The sequence below is a fragment of the Vespa crabro genome, chromosome 5 (assembly GCF_910589235.1).
Source record: "Vespa crabro chromosome 5, iyVesCrab1.2, whole genome shotgun sequence".
Lineage (NCBI taxonomy): Eukaryota > Metazoa > Arthropoda > Insecta > Hymenoptera > Vespidae > Vespa > Vespa crabro.
The window spans coordinates 6,085,263-6,107,648 of NC_060959.1; the positions used below are offsets into that span (position 1 = coordinate 6,085,263).

A 22,386-nucleotide genomic window follows, 5' to 3' on the forward strand; every position below is an offset into this window, starting at 1 on the left:
ACGACGATGTAGTGCTTTTCATTTTTATTTTAAGGTTAAAGGGAAACCCTCACCCTTATACTTACATTGATGGATGCTCGATAAGAATATGATAATGCCTACCTGTATTTAAGGGTAGATTATATCAATGAGAAAAAAAAAGAAACATTATAAAAATAATAATAATAATAATAATAATAATAATAATACAACTTTTAAATAAAATTATATACGTTTTATTTACTTATCAAAAAAATACATTATACTTTTTAAAAAAAATTACCAAGAGTTTGACATAACTTCTTTTTTCTTTTTTTTTTTTTTTTTTTTTTTTTTTTTAAAGAATTTCTATATCTCTAAATGTTAGCTTTACATCAACGCAATCCGGTAAAAGGATATCACAAACGACAGGAAAATCGATAAGACCAAAATATAGTTTCGTATTACAAACATAAAAGCGTACAGTATTACGACCTTGACGTAAGCGTCCGACCAGGAGGTCGGAATGATTGATATCCGGATACGACAGGAAGAGAACGTTGTTCGTTCGTTGAAGCTTGGCCGATCTAATACGATCCGATTTACGCCGTTTCTGTCTCTGATAACAGACTGTTTCAAGGTATAAAATGTCCAAACGTTATCTTACAATTAATCGACGACGAGAGGAAATGTTTTATCGAACGAGCTGATATAAACTTAATGGACATCGGTCAATTTTAAAAATATTCGATAACATTTCATTTAATATATATAATAATAATAATAATAATTATTATTATTATTATTATTATATAATAATAATTATTATTATTATTACTATTATTATTATTTATTATTATTTAATTTTTTCTTGAGCGTAATAATATTGATATATTGTTGGAAGTAATTTCAAATTTTTTTCTTATGTTCTCTCTCTCTCTCTCTCTCTCTCTCTCTCTTTCTCTTTCTCTTTGTACCGCAAAAAATTTTCAAAATGATGCCATTAATGCTTCTTCCATGAAACTACTGACACCTCCTATTTTTCTATTTTCCGGAAATAAAGAAAATATTTGGCGAACATTTTTCCAATGAAAGAATTTTACAGTATACATAGCGTCCAAACAAATAGAGCTGCCTAGTTTTAATTTTTTGGAATACGATATCGAATCACTTTTGAACGCGTCTCATGTTTGTAGGCAGAAACACAAACCGATTGATATATATTCGATGAAACTTTCGTATAAATTTTATAACGAACTCTATATAACGAAATTTTATCGATCTATATATATATATATATATATATATATATATGTGTGTATATATATGTATGTATGTATAATATAGTATCTACGAGAAAAATATTTTCAAATATTTTTTATTACACGTCATCATCTATCTGTGTCCGTATATGTGAATATTTTGATCGCATATTTGAGAAAGTATAAAAACAATATATTACGTATATCTGTATGTACATATGTATGCATTGTGCTTACATAAAATCGAAATGTCTTATGACGAACATTATAGAAATCACTATGTATAGAAAAGGTTACCGCAAATAAAAATTGAAAATAAACTATCAATTTTCAAATTGTCGAGAATTGTAGATAGGATAGTAAACGAGAATATTGTGAGCGAAGGAAAATGATTGAAAGGACGTTTATTAATCGCTTCGTTGAGCATACGGGTGGTACATCCATTGTATTTTACGTAATATTCGAAAAATATTGCATACACGACGGAAGAATAAACAACAAAATGCATTTCCTAGAAATATGTCACCTTTTCGTTGGTATCATAATAATAATTACGCCGAATCGTCGAGGTAATAAATAGATGCGTCGATATAAAGGCACAAATGTAAATGTTTTCTTTTTTTTTCTTTGTTTCTTTTTTACGGTGTTTGTTTTCTTTCTCTTTTTTTTGTCTTTTTTCTTTTTCTTTTCTATTTTATCTTTTTCTTATATCATTATATTCATAAAAATCATCAAATTCCTTTATGATCATTAATTACATCAATGTAATTATCAATTATCCGAGAATCACGAAGGAAAGAGACGATCTATATATCAACCTCGATTAAAATGATTTAAATTTTTATCGAAAAGTTCGCCCTATGATATTTATAAATAATACGATAATTATATGCTATTTTTCTACCTGCTACGATAATTCATTAAAGAGAAAAAAGAAAAAACTTTATATAAATAACATTTAATATGGTCACGTTTAATATTGCCAAAGTTCTTTGAAAAATCTTTTTTACAAATAAAATCTTTAATTCGATAGAGATTGAATGATGAAATTATACCGATACAAAAATCTTTATTCTAATAGAAAATAAATTCTTTAATTCGATAGAGATTAAATGATGAAATTATTCTGACAGGTAATCTTAATTCTGATATGAAAATGAAACTTAGATTCAGGATAGATGAAATATAAGAATTTTATACATGCAGATAATATATTAAAATATAATCCTTTGAGACTTACTCGAATTGCCTAGAGATTCAAAGGTATCCAATATAAAGAACGCCGAAACGTAAGTAATAAGAATGAAGATAAAGACGATCACGAAAATCTTCATGATTTCTTGAAATAATCGATGATCGATTTTCCGACTTTGAAAAGTGAAATAAGAGACTGGTCGGTCTCTAGAATGTCGATCAACTGTTGTGGTTACGAACACGATTGCAAACCCTTTTATATGTCTTTGTGTAATTTCAAACCACGTAGAACATTCTATTCTACGTCCTTTTCTTTTTTTTTCCTAACTGATTTTTTTTATCTAAAAACTATTTCCTTTTCCTTAGCGATATCTAACGGAATTTCCTCATGCTTTTCGAGAGCAATTGTTGATGGCTGCACTATATTTTTGCTAGTCATTCATTAAAAAAAAGGAAAAGAAGAACCAAACAAACATAATAACGAATTAACAAAGAGATACCATCGATAAATATTCTTCGATAATTTAATTTTTTGAAGCATTTCGAAAAATTTCACAAATTATTAACTCAACAAATTTTATTCGCGAGATCGTTCGCTTTAACGCACCAGTAAACGAAATAAACGCATGATTTTGTTAATATAAAAAGTAAAAAATAAAATAAAAAGAATATAATAATAATAATAATAATAATAATAATAATAATAATAATAATAAAAAGAGAAAGTAAAATAGTTAAGCTGACTGATCTCTAATTGAATTTTTCAAAAAAGAAATATTCGAGTATACACGTAACTTTTAAAATCCCTTTGTTCAACATAAATTTACAAATAATTATAGTACATAAGTAATTATAATTTCTAATTGAATTTTCTACAAAAAATTCATATATATATATATATATTTATTTATTTATTTATTTATTTATTTATTTATTTATATATTTATTATATATATTTAATAAATAATAATAAAACGTAAGTACTTAAGATAGCAATTATGATAATTGTAATTGATTCTTTATTGTTTACTTTCTTTTTAATTTTTTGTCCAGATAATCGTCCTTATCAACTAAAGAAAGAAAAAGAAAAAAGAGATAAAGACATGAGAAGACAGTCGTTTGTTTCGGGTTTAAGTAGCGGAAGTACCGGGGAGCCACTAATCGTCGTTGAAGAAAGTACACTCAGTGAGGAGGATGCTGAATGTCGAAGGAACGAATCTCCGCCACGTTGTCTGGATCCTGATTCTCCCTCCTTAAATCCCTACCTTCTCTCACCATGGAGGGAGACCAGGAAACATTCTCTACCAACTCCACAATGCACATCAGGGATAACAGCATCCCAAGTAATCTTTCCTCTTTTATATCATCAGGAAATGATTAATTAACGAAATAATCTTCGTCGATTTGTAAACAATGCAAAATGCAATATAGTATTATTAAATTGTCATCGAATAATAATATCAATAATATTCACCGACCAATATGCTCTGTCAAAGATTTGCAACGGGAAAGGATTAATTCATATTGGTTATTATGAAAGTGAAACTCGAAATTGAAACTTATTTAAGAAAAATGTATAGAGTCATCACTTTCAAATTTAATTTACACGCCCTATCTCTAATATAGATTAATGAAATTATTTTGAAAAATGACGAAAGAAAATATATATTTATCTCGTGGAATTTCGTGATAAATTAATCCGTCATGGATCATCTTATTAATTCAATTACGATGAGATCTTTGTTGTTTTTTTTTTTTTGTTTATTTAACTTTTTCTTTTTTTTTCTTTACTGTCAAATATCAATAAAAGAATCAATTCGACGGTTATTAAAAAAAAAAAAAAGTATATATATATATATATGTAAAGGAAATCGAATGGTCATTATATCGAGAAAGATTTTTTTCTTTTTTCTATGCGAAAGGTACGACGTCTGAGCGAGAGGGGTGGCGAAGGATCAGGTCCATCGCCAAGGGAGGCTGCTTTCCTTGCTACATTATCGCAGGCACCACAACCTCAACCAGGTGGAAGAAGACATTCCGTAGTGACGATCTCAAGGGTACCACCAACTCTATTTGGTCGTAATCGTCGAGAATCTATTGCGGCATTTCCACTAGCTGGTGCTTCAAGGATATTACCAGGTCGTCGGGATTCAACCGGGCCACCGAGTAACACTGGAAGTTCTCATAATCTTCAATTGGATATAATGGACGATATAGCCAAGATCAAACCAAGAAAGGTATAATTTTTTTTTTTATTTCTTTCTTTTTGTTTTTATCTCCGAGAGAATCGATAAATTTCTTTTCCTCGTTCGTTTGTCTGCATTGTTTTATTATATAGCACCTTTCCAAACAAATAAAACTAATTCGACATTTAAAATCAGTATATTTGAGAATACATTTCCCTGAGGAATGAGTTTTATTGATATAAACTATAGAAGCAAAAGAGAGAGAGAGAGACAGAGAGAGAGACAGAGAGAAAATATAAAAAGATAAACTACCAACAAAAGAACGGTAAAATAACACGAGAAAAATGTACGCGTCCATAAGATAGCATATAATTTATACGTATAATTTATTTTACTGTTCGCTTGAGTATTAACTCGTGAAAATGATTCACGGTAGTAATTCTCCTAGAACACACTTAACGTTAGTTTGAAAGTATCCCTGTTAAAGACATTAGCTAAGTACACGAATAGATAGTACATTGTTTTAGAAGATTTGCTAAAGTAGAAGAATAATTATTAGGATAATTATAAGAGCGAGAGAATGATTAGCTCGTAACGAGCAAGTCCCGCCTTAACGAGGGAACTACTTCCCTCGTTGAAAAGTATAATTCATTTGGGGAAGATTGTAAATCATGATCGTTAAATAGTTAAAACTATTTTCATCTGTCCATTACTATTGATCAATCATTTCTAATAAAATTAAATATCACGTATTACGTATCTATCTATCAATCTAATACGTAACAAGCATGTCCTTTGTTCGAAAGAAACTAAATCCTTCTAGTATTATAAATAGAAGTCAAAAAGGAAAATCGAGTTAATAGCGAGTCAATTAAATGTTCTTTGTCAATGTTTCTCAAAGGCAATGAATTTCACTTTGTGCCACACAGGTACGCCTGAAAATGTTCAAAACGCCATCACGAGAATGCGTTTGCGAGATTCAACCTTTAGAGGGTAACAGTTCGAGCCAGCACTACACGCAATATCAAAAGCGACGATTTTCAGAGTTTCCAATACCCACGGTATCATTGACCTCGAATTCATCGATAAGAAGACGAGCCTCTGAAGTACCTAGGCCACCTACGGCAACGGCACCAGCATCTGGCACGTCTGCGGCTGGTATCGTTTGTTCGAATACAGATTTAATATCGATTTTAAGCTCGCTAACATCTTCGGCAACTGAGATAAACAGATGCGGCGAGGACGGTCCATCTTCGTTTACTCGAGAAGACGGCAAGTCCAATTGGTCGAGCAAAACGACCGAACAGAAGCGTAACAAATTGAAAAGCTTTCGTTCAAATAGTTTCGATGTATCGATTTTACACGGTACGGCAAACAGCAAACAGGCTAGTCCAGGTACGAAATCAACAACTTCCTCGATCATGGCACCATCCAATTGGTTCACTAAACGACATCAACCAATGTCGAAGAAACAAAAGAGTGAGGAATTGGCAACTTCGAGTTTATCTTTTAAATTCGATAAATCGAAGGTCATACGTGCGAAGAATGATAGTTTGAATAAGTCACCGCCATCGAAGGACAACGAGACAAGGCACAAGGTTGTTTGGGATGATACCAGCGGTACGAAGGTTGACGCACAAGTGAGATACCACAAAAATATTTATGTATATTTCATTTATTTCTCAATGTCGATATATATAATCATATTCATTGATTTATCTTCGAACGAGCAGGTCCTCGGCAGTGCAATCGAGAAAATTTTAACTGCCCAAAGAGGGAACGACACGGAATCCGGTACTTCGTCAAATGGAAAACCATCGGTTTCGCCTAACAAATCAAGACCCGGAAAAATGACAGCTTGGTTTTCTTCAGGTGGAAACAAGGAACAAGAACAAACTGAATCTTGCGAACCATCGATCTGTTCATCTCTTAAAGATCTCTTCGTAAAGTAGTTTGCACGTAATACGGTCTATTCGTTCCTTTTATCGTAATTCGCGTTATACCTTCTCTTCCCTTAATCGAAATAATCGATTTCCTTTTTAGCTCTCGTTGTACATTCGATCGGACAATAGAATTCGGTGATGAACGTGTGTTAGATCGAGATCATATAGTTTTTTGAGAAACGGAAAACTATTACTGCGTTTTTTAATCCATTTTATATATTATATATATATATATAATATATATATATATAAATATATAAAAATATATGTATATATATATACTCTTGTTAGGATGAAATTAGTCTAGGAAAAAAGGGGCTTACATTTTCAAGTTTAGGAAAATGTATATCTAGTCGTATTGGATAATAATTGACAATCTGTGGACTCCTTGTAAATTTTTCTGATTAGTCTCTATTGAGTATTTACGAAATCTTATATATCTATTATATCAAAATAGGAATATTATTTGATCTGATCCTCTCCGATCTTATATACCTATACCAAAGAGAGATTATATATTTACTAATGTGTAAAAATCAATAACATCTAAAAAGTGCATGTGATCGTTCCACCTACCGATGTTTACATGTAAGACTTTAATGTGCAGAAATCACATATTAGACGGCTTCTTTTACGAAACGTTCGAAAAGAAGATCAGAAAATTGCACCTTGTAACGACGAATTCCCATCGACATTTTTATTCAGACAATTTTATTCGCTTTTATTTAAAATAAAATTAAATAAATAAATAAAAAGGAAGCTGAAATATCAACGTTCTGTTGATAAAAAAGGAAAAAAAAACAAGAGCAAAAGACTTAACAAACGTACAACTTCGTTTTAATCTTATCACAACTATGACGTTAAAAGATTATTAATTTAGATTATATTTTAAAAAGTCGATTAATTAAAATGTATTAAATCAAAATCGAGGTAGACAAAGACAACAAAATATAAGCCGATACACGTAGTTTGGTTTAATCATAATAAATCGTTTAAGTCGTTAAAGTGAATTATAAGGAAGGTATTCAGTACTATTAAGTACTATTTTACGTTGAATGAGGGCAAATGGTGCATTAATAATCATACTAATCTAACCAGAGACACCTAATCAAGTCTCAATCGAAGCATGAGCTCATTAAAGTGTATAACGATGATGACTGCGTCGAATAATATATATATACATACATAATATGCGTTCACCTTTGCGGGCCGAAGGTTTATAAAATGATTGTAATATATTATATACCTATTTATAAAAAATAAGCAAAAAAAAAGATCATGATATATATATATATATATATATATACTTGTAATAATATCGCGTAAATTCGAATCGTATCTGATATATATGCATACTATATATGTGCATACATATGCATATATATATATATGTATATATATATGTATGTTTATATATATACATATATATGTACAGATACACAGACAGACACACACATACATACACAAACACACGCAAACACAATTAGATTATCGAATTACCAGTGTTTAATGTCATACCCTAAGAAAATACATAGTCATAGATCACCCTACATAAAAAGAAAAAAAGATTAAATATCCGATTAAAACCGATCAAGTCAAAGTTACAAAATCATGGATATAATTATCTAAAAGTATTTTCAGATCGGATTATCTTATTAAAAAAAAAAAGAAAAAAAAAAAGAAAAGAAAAAAAGGTGACTTATCATCACATGTAAATATAGATAAATGTAACATATATATATATTATTATATCAAGAACATTTATGTTACTTTCTCTGTATCAGTGTTGGATTGCAATATCAATAATTGCAATGAAATTATTGAATTATAAATCTGGATAATAAAATTCTTGTCTCATCTATGTGTATATAAAATATATATATATATATATATATATATATATATATATATAAGTATATATATATATATATAATTTTTCCTTTGATATATCCAGTCTTCGCCTTACCAAAAATAATTCTCTTATAATTCGTGGATTGTGTATCATGGTCAGAGATCAAATCAAATCAAATCAAATGATGTACATCTAATAGATTTCTGAGAACAATTTTATTTTACAGAAATCGGAACTATTTAAACTGTTGCATCTACATTTTTCGACGCTGGTGCTCTACGAGGAATTCCAGATAACTCACACTTTATTGCCTGCGTTACAGTTTTCTAACAGTCAAATAAATATTGATTATAGTACACCTCATATAAAGGAATGATTCATGGGTATAAAAACGACGTGTATACTGAAAAATATAAACACGTGTTTATGTACTAAAATGCAAAAACATAATAGAAAATTTAATACGACAGATCGACACTGTAGATGAATGCATCATTAAAATACGTTAGACTTCCCAAATCTTTACTAAATTTCTATTAGAATATAATAAGCATCTAATTTCTAATGATTACCAGAAATAAATGACATAGAATAAAATTACTGTAAACGCATGAGATGAATACTTTAACTTTTAATACATCATGCATAGGTCAATATTTTTTACGGAAGAATGTGGATTTGACATAGTTTAATGTGACGTATTATTTATAAAAATACAGGTCAAACATGTTCGTACAAATAAATGCAGAAATAGAATCAGAGGAAATGTATTATTCTATATTATTGAATTTCTGCAAATGACTCATATAACATCACCCAATGTGTGGATAATAGCTGAAGTTATTAAATGGACGCAAAATCTTCTTACTTGCAAGCCATGTTTTCATTGATAGGAGGTTAATGTACTGGCATTGGAAATAAAGGTGACATTTAGACAAAAAATATTATTAGGATAATAAAGACGTTAATATTTGCAACAGCTAAATAAAAATGTAGTCATTACAGTAGCTAGTCAAACGATCTACAGTTGTCCACAATCCTGTATCACGAGTTTTTTGGTGGTCTGTCCACTCTGCGAGCCCATAGCTTCCATCTAAAACAAAATTTGATAAGTATCATATACTTATTTAAAATATATTTAAATATAAATATTTCCTACCTTCTTAACAATATCCATTCCCTCTATAACTTTTCCAAATACGACGTGCCTGCCATCGAGCCAACTGGTCCTTCCACTGGTAATGAAAAACTGACTACCATTAGTATTGGGTCCAGCATTCGCCATAGAGAGAAGACCAGGTTCCGTGTGTTTCAAAACAAAGTTTTCATCTTCGAATCTTGTTCCATAAATTGATTTACCACCAGTGCCATTGTGGTTAGTAAAGTCACCACCTTGGCACATGAAATTAGGGATCACTCTGTGGAAGCTGCTATTTTTGTAACCGAAACCTTTCTCTCCCGTGCAAAGAGCTCTGAAGTTTTCTGCCGTTTTAGGAACAATATCTGACCTCAGCTAAAAGAAGAGAAAGGAAAAAAAAATTACAGGATGTTATAGAATAAAGAAATATTTTAATCCTTCACGTAATATAATATAAATTCGTATAAAAAAAAAATAAAAATTCTTATAAAAAAGTATTTATATATAATAACATGATAAAAATAAAAATCTAGATGGATTCTTTCAAAAATTAAATAAAATTTCCCATGGATATTAGTATAAAATTAATCAATGATTTAATTATGACATTAAATTTACAAGTCACAGTTATTATCATGGAGTTATTTGAACTCTATCATTCTTATCAGATAACCATGAAAAGAAAAGAAGAGAAAAGAAAAAAAAGGAAAAAAAAGGAAAAAGAAAGAGAGAAAGAAAACGAAAAAAAGGAAGACCTTGCTCCAAGAATCGTCTGTTTTTTTTTTTTTTTTTTTTTCTCTTCATCTCCAGCAAACAATTATACAAATGCGGAAATAATTTTTACGCGGCATGAGAAACACGCTATGATTGAATCGGCGATGAGTGGAAAATTTTACTGGTACGATGAAGCACGAGGAAGTCAGGGTCGAGGACACGAAGTTACGAAAACACTAGAATAATTATCCACCAAAAAAAAAAAGAAAAAAAAGCTTCCACTAAATTCCGTTTGGAGTGCAAATAAATAAATAAACGATCGAAAGTTACGATTAAATATGATGAAAGAAAATTTAACGGATAATTAATAAAACGGAAATAACGTTTATTACTGCCGGCTTACGAGTAAAACCAAGATGGCCAACCAACCATGCCGGAATTTTCGAGGAAGTTCTGCGTAACGCATATAGAATTGGATAAAAGAAATGCTCATTTTTCATTACCTCCATAACGATGCGACCCATGGGCTTGTCATCGGCGATGACATCGAAGAAAACCCGTGGCAAACTCATTTTCTTGGCGTCTTTAGCAAAATCTCGCACGAACGTAAGAAAGGACGGTCGACTCGGGCGGGCGGTGGCTCGCAAATGGCTCGTATGGCTGAAAGTCGAATCAATTGACAGCCGGCAGATCGATCTCAACGCCATTTCCTACGCTCGTTCCTTACGGAAATCGACTTTGATACGTGCGATCTTATATATTTACTTAATGCAAATTCCTTCAAATGCTTTTCCAAACAAAACCTTACCGGTTTTGGCTATTATTATGTAATAAAAGCGTCTTTTTTATGACAGTATATAAATGGTTATTGAAAAGATGGACGCGTTAGTTCAAGAGACGACCAATCGAAAAACTCGAATGTCGACTATCATATTGCAAAGAAGAGACAACCAATCGAACGAATGAACGAACCAACGAATTTAGAGATTTAAAATATACTTTAAAAAATAATCTCTAAAATGTTGTTTGGTATAATGTAAATTCATATATTGTGTTAGATAATTCTTTGTCGAATAACTTTTTAATGAAATAAGTTAGCATATTTACTTTGTGGTTATAGATAGAACTTACGTAATTTCATTAACATTCCATCAACTTGGTCGATAAAGTCAAAATCTATAATATCGATGGTTATCCTATCGATCGAATTAGTCGATAAATATAGATATCTACTTTATCAACCAAATCAATGAAATTTTACATCGAAAATCGAATCACGTAATAATAGAAAATAAATACGCAATGTTTTCACGAGTTGCGTAAGATGTCAAGGAAAACGATTCAATAAATCAATAGATTTAATTACGATGACATCGACGTTGTTGTTTTCGCATATTTCAATGTTTAGATAATAATTCAACTTAGATATGCATATTTTCTTCTGCACGTATCTTTAAAATGATCTAAACTATCACATATTGAAACGCCAATTTAATTAATTCGCATTAATGAAAAATATTGATATAATTTTTTTTTGGCTTCATTTTAAATCTAAAAGTTAATATTTTTAATTAAACATACTTATCCGTTTAGACATTTGAATAAATATAATATAGACCTCTAAAAATCTATAGATATTGCAATAATGGTTACTGTATATATAGGTAATTAAGTTATGTGTATGAGCCAAGCTAATGCTCAACAAATAGGATTAACCATCGGTTTTAATACGATTATTAGGGCAGCAGGCTAGCTACCTCTGTGGCTTCTTTTTCGTTTCGATGGAAATCAGTTAGTATTGTTCACCGTACAGTTCTTCATCGAGAAAGACTTTGGTTTCTAACTGGAATACTCTTAATTTTTATCATCCTCGAGTCTACGGCTCCTTTGACAATTCGTTATTGTTATTATTATTATTATTTTTAATTAGGAAAAAATGGGAAAGGATGACGCGGAAACAACAGCCTTAAAAAAGGAATTGGAGGATCTCATCAACAAGTGCAAGGTTTATTATCAATTCGAATTCTTTCGCATTTGATCTACTTTATTATTTATTTATTTTCTTTTTATTCGACATAATTTCGATGAACTATTATATCAACTATTAACAATGTATTTCGCAGGAGGATCAGAAAAAACAACAGGACACTACTTTGGAGGAAGCATGTGGTAGCGTGGCAGATGCTCCAAAAGTAAAATTATCTACGAAGAAGTTATTGAAAGGTCATATAAATAAGGTGAACTCCGTACATTTCAGCGGCGACAGCAGGTCTGTTATAATAAAATAAATTATATTTCATTATTAATATTAATACGATGATGATCGGAATAATTGTACGATGTATAATGTATTCCTATCCATAATCTTTTTAATTATTTCATTCTTAATTGTTCAATCTTAGACACTGCGTAACAGGATCATTGGATGGAAAATTAATAATTTGGGATTCTTGGACCGGAAATAAAGTCCAAGTAATACCATTACGTTCGGCTTGGGTAATGTCGGTGGCATTTGCACCTTCCGGTAATTTTGTTGCCTGCGGTGGAATGGATAATATGTGTACCATTTACGATGTTAATAATCGCGATGCCACCGGCTCTGCTAAAATCACCCGAGAGTTACTCGGCTATGAAGGATTTCTTTCGTCTTGTAGATTTCTCGAGGACAAAAGCATTATTACTGGCTCCGGCGATATGAAAATGTAAGTTATATACCCCTATATATATCTATAGATTTTTTTTATTCCTTGGTTTATTTTATTTTATTTTACCTTCTTTTTTTTTCGCCCCCTTTCATCAAATAATACGTTTCATTCGTTATTCCCTTTCAGTTGTATATGGGATCTCGAGGCGAATAAAAAAACTACGGACTTTTGTGCACACGCGGGAGACGTTGTAAGCATAAGTCTTTCTCCTGATGGTAACACTTATGTAACCGGTTCCGTTGACAAGACTTGTAAACTTTGGGATTTGCGAGACGAAACTGCCAAACAGACATTCTTTGGACACGATGCTGATGTCAATTCCGTTTGCGTGAGTAAAGTTTACTCGGAGTTAGTTATAAGAGATTTCAAAAATATTAAACATTATAATTAAGAAAAATTTGATCCTTCGTATTTATCTCGTTATATTTTCTATTACGACTGTTATTTATCAATATATCAAATTTCTCCATGATAGTATCATCCTTCGGGACAAGGTTTCGTAACAGCCTCGGAAGATAAGACAGCTAGATTATGGGACTTCAGATCCGATCAGCAATTAGCAACGTTCAAACCACCAAATTCAAATCCAGGATTTACATCTTGCGGATTATCACTCAGTGGTAGATTCATATTTTGTGGAAGCGACGATAATTCTATTCATATATGGGATACGTTGAAGAATCAACACAATGGTAAATTATATATATGTATATATATATATGTATATATTGTTTCATTTCTTCTTCTTTTTTTTTTTTTATATTTATATATTCATGTGGGAAAAAAATTGTCATTTATACCCATCAAGAAAAATTTGTTTAATACGTCTAATCTATATATCTTTTTCTTATTTTGTAAAGGTATTCTATCGGGCCATGAAAATAGAGTAACGTCGCTCAGTGTTACTAATAATGGTATGGCAGTAGCCAGTTGCTCTTGGGATCAAAATGTTCGAATTTGGGTATAAAATGTTTGCGATAAATAATTATTATTTATAAAGTGTGCTTATGAAAAATAAAATAAAATGAAAAAAAAAAAGAAAACAACGAAAAAAGAAAATAAATAAGATAATAAAAAAGAAATTACAAAGAAATTCGAAAACACGAAGGACGATTGAAAATTGTTTGATAATTGTACATAAATACTTAAAAGTCATAGAATAATGATTATTTTCAATTGTTGTCACGATAAAACAATTTATAGAGTGATCGTTCGATACAATAAGTATTTATGTTTATACCAAGAAATTACGTTTCTTATAATTTAGTTTAATAATTTAGTCGATCTCATGTACTAATCAATGAATGCATACACATATAAATGTCTGGTGACTTTTAGAAGAAGAAATATAATTTATGTTATAACGCATTAATGAGAGTTTTTCATTTTTAATATAATTGACGATTTATAGAATTTTATTTAAAAAATTTGATGCTTTAAATATAAATGCTAATCCTAATTGTTCTCATTGTAAACATTCGTATTCTATTTTTATTTGTTTAATCACAAAATAGAGTAATTTAACAATTGCCATTAAAAGAAAAAAAGAACAAAAAAAAAAAAAGAGAAAAAAGAAAAAATGATAATTAGACAAATGCTTCAATCATTAAATCAAACATTCTTAAACATTGAAAAAACATTGTAAGTGTTTCGTATCGATTTGTGATTAGTATGAATACTTTCGTCGTAATAAAAAACTGCAATAAAAAAATACATTTGGAATAAATTTCTTTCTCTTTTTTCTTCTTTTTTTCCTTATGAATATATATACATATATATATATATATATATATAATATATATAAAAAAAATACATATATATATATATTGTTTCAAATAAATCATTCGATATATTGTAATGAGAATTGCCATTGTCCATTTTTATTTCTACAACGTGCATATTACACGAAACTTCATCAATGTTGCAGAATTGCAGAATAGTGCATTTTGAGAAATGTATTGTGTATCTAATAACGCAATCATTAAGATTTGGTGTTTATTAGGCGCGAAGCATAGAAGTCAAAAATACTATGTCCCTTTGGACATATATAGGGAACTTATTATTGTGCAGATGTTTCCATATGATTCTTGTTCGTATAAACTTCAAACCTAGGCCACCATTTACGTTGACGCCGAAAGAAATAATTTCTGAATGTAATACACGTGTATTCATAGAGCACGCGAAGATGTTTCCTTTCTTTTATCATTTATAATAACTTAATATTAAAATAATCGAAATCTTAAGATATATCCTTTCGTACAAGACGAAAATCGATTGCAGTATACAATATATAATAAGATTTATATTAATGTTACAACACAAATGCATGTCGTAACTTCGACGGAATCAAATATTGATCTTTAATTCTTACCACTGCTGTATCACGACGGTATTTTATGTACACCGACATAATTCTTGACTGAAAATAAAAATGCTCTTCGCGTATTTAACGAGAATTAATAAAATCGACGTATTTTCAAAAGAAAAATTTAAAATCCATCCAGATGTATTAGCAGAGCCACGATTACTGTAGCACCAGCTTCTTTGGTAGCCCATTTACTAGATTCAAATTGTGATTCAATATCGTCCTTTCCACTTGGTCCTATTGTATATGAACCAGGTCTTACCAACAATTGGAATGCAGTTGATGCATTAAGTTTTTTATTTGATTGATGATCGATGTATCTATATATATATATATATATATACATATATGTATATAAATAATTATTTTAATTTGTTATTTCACTCTCTCATTCCTTTAACATTATTCATCTACTTACGGATATTTTTTAACGAATTCTTCCGATGCCGCATAATTTATATTCGGTGAAAATATTACTTGAGGGTTTTGGACTTCGTTCTTCGTACATATTAAATTACTCGCATCTAATTGTTCCTTTGTCATAAGTTCTCCTCTGTCGAGAATTAATCTGAGGAAAATGTATTTTTGTAGAAATTATATATATATGTATATATACAAAGGAACAAAATAATTATTCTTATTGCTGACCTTATAGCATCTAAGCGTATTCCATAGAAAGCAACGTGCCATTTGTCTGTAGTACTTTGTGGGATTTGATTTGCATTGATACTTTGTCTTAAAGGAAATCTTGCCCAGCCAACGGGCAATGCAAATTCTGCCGGAGGTTCGCCCTTTTTACAAATAGCATTATCTCCTTCTGCCTTATAACAGGCACTGCAGTAACATAATGCATCGTCCAGTGAAAAAAATTCATCAGGCAATACGAGTGATTTTTTAAGCCTTATACATGCCTTTAAATATTCACATTTCTTTGTGACCGATGAAATACTTCCAGGAGTACATGGTAATGAAATATTCTGTATCGATGGTACTGTGTGATTATTTGTCATGTTGTGCTGATTTGAAGACACTATGCCATTATTACAATTATCATTCGTTAATGTAACATTATCCCAATTAATATTAGAATGTAACTCATGAAAGCTTGAAGAAGTATTGTTTGATATTTCTGTTGATGAATTATCCAATACATTCGGCGCAAGATTTTGACAAGAAAACGAACCAATTTGTGACATACTCAAAATATTAACGGGTACATTATTCTGACTTGTAGTTATACTAACAATTTGACTATTGGATGCTATACTTTCGTTGATTGCATTATTAGCATTATTTGAATTAATTGCAGAATTTAAATTAGTAATATTTGTAGCGCTAGTAGTCGTGCCATTTTTAATATTAATATTTGTTGCATTATTTATTTCTACATTTGTACATTCATTTCTAATATTTAAAACGTTTGCGATCGCTCGATGTTCCGTATGTATATTCGTTTCGTTAGTATTATTTTCCGACTGATTATTTTGCAATGTGTTGTTATCGTTTACTTGACTTGTTGTATCTTCCGTATAACTTTTAGTTTTAATACTTTTTCCTTCGTTACTTACGTCCGAACCAGAATCTAAATTATTCGAGTCTGAAACACTCGATGTCGCTTTATTTTCTGGAATGTTGTTTACCAGATTTGTGTCATCGTTACTATAGGATACAGCAGAATAATTTCCATCCTTTGTATGAGAACTACATTGACTTGGTATGCTCGGAGAAGTTGATAAGGAAAGATCCGAGGATGTAGCTGGAATTGCATTTTCTTTTTCATGACATTCCAAATCAGCTTTCTCTCGTGAATTTTCTACGTCATCCAATTCAGTTCTACATTCGGTAGCAGATGCAATTGTACTATTATCAACAACAACTGAATTCGTATATAATTGATCTGTCCCTGCTATTGAAACTTGCTCACATTGACCATACAAATCAATCACAGCATAGACATATGGAGACACATCTGTTGCTGCCACTCCCTGATCTACACCATTAATATATAAGTGAAGTCTGCAGTCTTCGTCGATTAATAAACCTACTGTAGCATTGCACTGTAAGTTTTCTAATGCAGAGCCATATTTCGTTTTGACCTAATTCAATTGGAAAATATTTGACATAATATAGATTAGATTAAATTAAGGAATAAAAAAAAAAAAAACAAATATTTTCAATATTTTTAAATATTTTAAGAAGAAATGATTACCCTCATGCCGTTATGAAATATCCAATCACTGCAAATAATCCACGAGTGTTTTTTAAAACCAAGCGCTGTTAATGGAAAATTAGCTTTCTCTGGTGCAATACAAGTAACACCGCAAAGCATATTGGATACCCATCGCTCGTTCAATTTTTCAATTTTTATTTGAAATAATTTACCTTTTATTAATGGACGACTAGACATTACTACACCTGTTAAATATTGTTGTACGAATTATAAATAATTCATTGCTTATCTTCCACTTTCTAATATTTCTTGAATTTTTACCTTGATTATAACTTGCAACTCTTCTGGCTATTACTTTTCTATCCAATTCAATATTTCTACCATGGTTTTCATGAAATTCATAATTCCAATTTGTTTCTCCATTTATGTTATTTACCGGTTGCGTTGGAGTAAGTATAGTATCATTAGCTAATTTTCCTTCAGATATATCGATCGATGTATCCATTCCTGCATCACTATAAATAAAAAAATAAAAAAATAAAAAAATAAAAAAATAAAAAAATAAAAACAAAATATATGTATATATAAATATCATTCGATAATTATCAAATATAACTTACTTTCTTATAACAGGTGGCATGGGATCTAACAATAATTCCAACGAATCCTGTAATCTCAAACTTGCATTGGGAGATATTGCCGTATTCTGATGTTTGTTACTTGTAATATTTATTGCAACAGTACTTCCAAAAAGTTCAATAATTGCATATACCATTTCAGGCACATTAGATGCCGCTATACCCATATCTTCTCCGTTTATATAAAACTTCAAATTGCCATCATGCGTTCGTTTCATTCCAATCTTATCACCAACGCAAAGCCATTCCAAGCTTGGGCAATAATTTGGACAAAGGACACATCCCGAATGTCTTACTTCATTTCCTAAATAATTGCAATCGATCGTATGTATTAAATCTGTTTGACTCTTTATTTATAAGGAAAAAAAACAAACTTATTGAGATAATAAAGATTGTAAATTTTATACTTGCCTGTTAAGTACCAAGCATTTGCTGGAATAGAAGTTATATCAGGTACACGATTGGTAGGTTTCAACCAATTACCAGATTCATTGCTTATAACTCCTATTTTTAAACAACCACTCCATTCAGAGGCAGTTTCTTGAATAACAATTTCGAATATTTCATTATTGTCTAATGGAGTTTCACTTAATAACACAGCATTGGTATGTTCTCTACGTCTTGTTGCTACTGTCTTTTCGTTATTCAATTGAATATTTGAACCAACAGACGTGTGAAATTTATGTAAAACTTCTGTTTGAGCTTGCGGTTGGATTACAGATGTAGGCTGCTGACTGGTACTATTTTCTGAGGGAATGTATTGCTGTGTTAATGGATCTCTACGTTCTGGCAGTACAATTGTAACCTAAGGAAAAATATAAAGTTTTTTCTTTTTTTCTTCTCTTTCCCCCATCCTCCTTTTTTTTCCTTCATTTAGATAATTTTTATATATGACTCATTTTAATATTATACCTGTGCACATTGACCATATAAATTTATCACAGGATAAACGTGTAAAGGTAAGCCTGTACATGCTGGACCTTGATCTACACCATCTAAATAATAATGTAAACTTGTGTCTGAACATCGCATCATACCAATACGATTTCCTTCCACTAATTTATCTAAATCACATGCATAATTGTTACGCAATGTAATGCCATCTCGTATTACAGCAGAACCAGAAAGCATCCATGTATCATGATCGATATCCGTCATTGTAGATGGAAATTCCAGTTCATCTGGTCTGATAAGTGTAACCCCTGGGAGATTTTCCTAATATTAATACAAGGAAGGCAGCTACACTTTTATGATACTCAAATTTAAATTTATAAAATGAACAATTAAAAGCTTCTATATTATTATAAAGATTACCTGCTTCAATAGCTCCAGACCACCTATCTACCATTTTATCAATGGTTACTTCGAACATTTCACCATCACGTAAAGCCCGATTTGCAATAACTATAGCTTCATTGAATTCACCTAAAGCTCTTGGTCTGGATGCTGTTAAACCATTATTTGTAATACGTGCATTTTTTCCATGTACATAGTGAAATCTCAAATCACTATTAAAGTAAAAATAAAATTAATATATACTAATTATATATTCTGCCTTTATACTATGTATTTACATATTAGAAATAAATATTCAATATGTGAATATACAAAATAACAAACCTGTACAAAGTTGTATTACTAAAACTAGAATTATTTGTTGTTGGGCTATAGAAATCTGCAGTATCTACTATAGTTGCTTGTGCAGCTTGCCCATACAAATCTATAACACCATAAACTCTTTCTGGTACACTCATTGCAGCAGCACCTTGATCTGCACCATTTACATAAAAATGCAATGTAGCATTATCTTTTCTCATAACTCCTACACGATCGCCAACTTGTAATCGATCTAAATTTTGTCCATATTGATCTATCATAGTTGTTCCATTATGCATCACTCCATTTCCTGTCATCATCCAGGTACCTGATCTGTAATAGACATGAATAATTTCAAGTAATAAGGCACATGGTAATTTTGATATATATATATATATATATATATATATATATATATATATATATAAAGAATATAATAAAATTAACACATAGCCATGATACTATTTGTAAATATATATACCTAACATTAGTCATTGTGTAAGGAAATTCCAATTCTGTTGGTGAATGTGTTGTTACACCTATTTCTATAGAACCTGCCCATTTAGAAACGATTTTATCTAATTTCACTTCAAATAATTCATTCGGTTTTAACGGTCGTGAGGTTAATACTACTCCATTATTGAAGTCATCTATGGCACTACAAAGAAGATAATTATAAAATAGTTCTCTAGTTTTCTCAATGAAAGAAATAAACTCATGAATTAATTACTTAGGCCTGTGTGCTGTACGTCCGTTATTAATTACTTCAGCATGTGTTCCACAACAAGAATGAAACATGAGTCTATCTGGTGGTTCTTCTTCTGGTTCTACAAAGGAATGTATAAATTGTCTTCCTCGTTGATAAATGAATGCACGTTTATATGTATCCCATCAAAACTATGGTGGTAGGAGAACCAATTAAGGATATTACATAAATCATAAAACAAGGACACTGCTGTCCTTACCGTTCAATCCTTGTAACTGCAAAGTATTTCGTCGCGTGACTAAGTTCTGTTCTTCCCTTTCATCTCGATCGACAATGGTCACCTTTACAGTCATTCCATAAAGGTCAATGACACCCCATACACCTGCTGGTACTTTGGCAGCAACTCCTTGATCAAGCCCATTAATTAAATAGTGGAGATTTCCATTACTTTTTCTTATCATTCCTACTCTGTCTCCTTCCTAAATAAATAAATATAATAATATCTTATAGAAAAGGTACTGTTAAGTTAAAACTTACTCTAAGCTCATCTAAATTGAATTCTCCATATTCACGTTGAGTGCCTTTTCCATTGGTTAAAATACCACACCCAGACATCATTGTTGTACCAGATCGCATATTGGTCATTGTTGCTGGAAATTCTAATGCAGTAGGACTATGCGTTGTAACTCCAACTTCTATACTACCAGACCATTTGTAAACAAGTCTATCTATACGTATCTACAATCAAAGAATCATTATTTCTTACATATTTCATTAATATCTTCTTTTTTTTTTTTAAGTATCATATTTCTATATAAGCTTACCTCAAAAAGTTCATTATCTCTTAATGGCCTATGTGTCATAACAACGCCATTATTAAATTCATCAATTGGTCTCCGCCTTTCAGCTGTTCTTGCATTATTAGATAATTTCACAAGCGCCCCTACTCTTTCATGGAACCTTAAACGATCTTCCCTAATAGCAGCAGGGCTTGGATTTTTCGGTAAACTAACATTTACATTAACATTTAAATTAACATTCAAGTTAGCGACTAGATTAGTTGTAGATGAATTAGATGATCCACCAAGAGGGTAATCATTATTAATTTCAACCTCATCCTTTACTTCATTACTAATAGGTAGAAGTCGTGGATGAGTAATGGTAACTTGAACACAATCTCCATACATGTCTATAACTGCAAATAAACGCTCTGGAATGTTGGTTACCGCAATGCCTTGAGAAACCCCATTAATGTAAAATACCAGCTCGTGCTGTAATTAAAAGAAAATAAATAACAAAAAACATTCCTTGCATGCTCAGAATCATTAAATAAAAAGGAACATACATTAGAGGTTCTCATTACACCTAAAGTACTTCCCACATCCAGACTACTAAGATCTGTACCGTATATCTCTATTATTCGTTCACCATCGTGCACTATGCCAGAGCTAGTCATAATCCAAGATCCATGGCGAAGATTTGTAGCACAAGCAGGTAATTCCACAGTTTCAGGATCACATTCTGTCACTCCAATCTCTATACTACCGCTCCATGATATCATCTGTCATTAAACAAATATTTTTAATATTTTATGAAAAAAATTTAACAATATTTACAATAAAATTTCGACTACTATTTCCAATACTCACGTAAATTGTTAATGAAAAGATAACACTTAACAAAATATAAAATATAAACACATGCGACATTTGACAGATCCAGATCCTTAATAGTATACCAAAAATTGATTTGCAAACAACAATAGTATGAATTCATACCTTTTTATCAATACGAACTTCGAACATCTCATCATCCTTAAGAGGCATAGCACTAAGTACCAATCCATAGTTATATTCGGAATAATTTCGAATTGCGGTACAATTATTATTTGTTAAAGTTACACGATGACCGCTTCGCCGATGAAACATGTCGACCATTTACTGTGTCCATGCAGGGATA

General features: G+C 30.7%; 5 protein-coding genes across 12 annotated transcripts in view; 2 read left to right on the forward strand and 3 right to left on the reverse strand.

Moving 5' to 3' along the window:
- The window catches only part of LOC124424441, a 31,351-nt gene extending 28,119 nt beyond the window's left edge, over window positions 1-3,232 (reverse strand). Inside the window, exon 1 of the mRNA XM_046963497.1 lies at window positions 2,461-3,232. Within this exon, the coding sequence (XP_046819453.1) occupies window positions 2,461-2,554 (94 nt within the window). The 5' untranslated portion in view covers window positions 2,555-3,232. The remainder of the gene's footprint in view (window positions 1-2,460) is intronic.
- Window positions 1-8,404, forward strand: part of LOC124424436 — a 40,851-nt gene extending 32,447 nt beyond the window's left edge. For all 6 annotated transcript variants that reach the window (XM_046963487.1, XM_046963486.1, XM_046963484.1 and 3 more), the window contains 4 exons: window positions 3,468-3,757; window positions 4,337-4,651; window positions 5,530-6,240; window positions 6,334-8,404. In XM_046963487.1, the coding sequence (XP_046819443.1) occupies window positions 3,518-3,757; window positions 4,337-4,651; window positions 5,530-6,240; window positions 6,334-6,552 (1,485 nt within the window). In that variant the 5' untranslated portion in view covers window positions 3,468-3,517 and the 3' untranslated portion in view covers window positions 6,553-8,404. The remainder of the gene's footprint in view (window positions 1-3,467; window positions 3,758-4,336; window positions 4,652-5,529; window positions 6,241-6,333) is intronic.
- A 187-nt stretch (window positions 8,405-8,591) lies between these two features.
- On the reverse strand, window positions 8,592-11,072 carry LOC124424439 (peptidyl-prolyl cis-trans isomerase-like). Of its 2 annotated transcripts, XM_046963492.1 has the most exons (4): window positions 10,751-11,072; window positions 9,555-9,908; window positions 9,399-9,488; window positions 8,592-9,300 (listed from the first exon to the last, which is right to left on the reverse strand). In XM_046963492.1, the coding sequence occupies exons 1-3, from the start codon at window positions 10,952-10,954 to the stop codon at window positions 9,417-9,419; spliced, it is 630 nt and encodes a 209-aa protein (XP_046819448.1). In that variant the 5' UTR covers window positions 10,955-11,072; the 3' UTR covers window positions 8,592-9,300; window positions 9,399-9,416. The 2 variants fall into 2 exon arrangements, with proteins under 2 accessions (XP_046819448.1, XP_046819447.1); XM_046963491.1 differs by having other exon boundaries at window positions 8,592-9,488; window positions 10,751-11,069.
- A 504-nt stretch (window positions 11,073-11,576) lies between these two features.
- On the forward strand, window positions 11,577-14,678 carry LOC124424437 (guanine nucleotide-binding protein subunit beta-2). 2 transcript variants are annotated; one of them, XM_046963490.1, is made up of 7 exons: window positions 11,577-11,690; window positions 12,178-12,252; window positions 12,371-12,516; window positions 12,650-12,949; window positions 13,079-13,280; window positions 13,428-13,644; window positions 13,813-14,678. In XM_046963490.1, exons 2-7 carry the CDS (start codon window positions 12,184-12,186, stop codon window positions 13,917-13,919), a joined length of 1,041 nt encoding a protein of 346 aa, XP_046819446.1. In that variant the 5' UTR covers window positions 11,577-11,690; window positions 12,178-12,183; the 3' UTR covers window positions 13,920-14,678. The 2 variants fall into 2 exon arrangements, with proteins under 2 accessions (XP_046819446.1, XP_046819444.1); XM_046963488.1 differs by lacking the exon at window positions 11,577-11,690 and adding an exon at window positions 11,858-12,038.
- Window positions 14,679-14,802: 124 nt separating this feature from the next.
- LOC124424431 (neuralized-like protein 4) lies at window positions 14,803-22,381 on the reverse strand. The gene is made up of 17 exons (XM_046963467.1): window positions 22,206-22,381; window positions 21,773-21,988; window positions 21,252-21,698; window positions 20,965-21,165; window positions 20,687-20,906; window positions 20,452-20,548; window positions 20,203-20,379; window positions 19,746-20,054; window positions 19,440-19,633; window positions 19,038-19,327; window positions 18,537-18,930; window positions 18,108-18,429; window positions 17,809-18,002; window positions 17,527-17,732; window positions 15,966-17,413; window positions 15,736-15,885; window positions 14,803-15,637 (listed from the first exon to the last, which is right to left on the reverse strand). Exons 1-17 carry the CDS (start codon window positions 22,362-22,364, stop codon window positions 15,442-15,444), a joined length of 5,220 nt encoding a protein of 1,739 aa, XP_046819423.1. The 5' UTR covers window positions 22,365-22,381; the 3' UTR covers window positions 14,803-15,441.
- Between the last annotated feature and the right edge of the window lie 5 nt (window positions 22,382-22,386).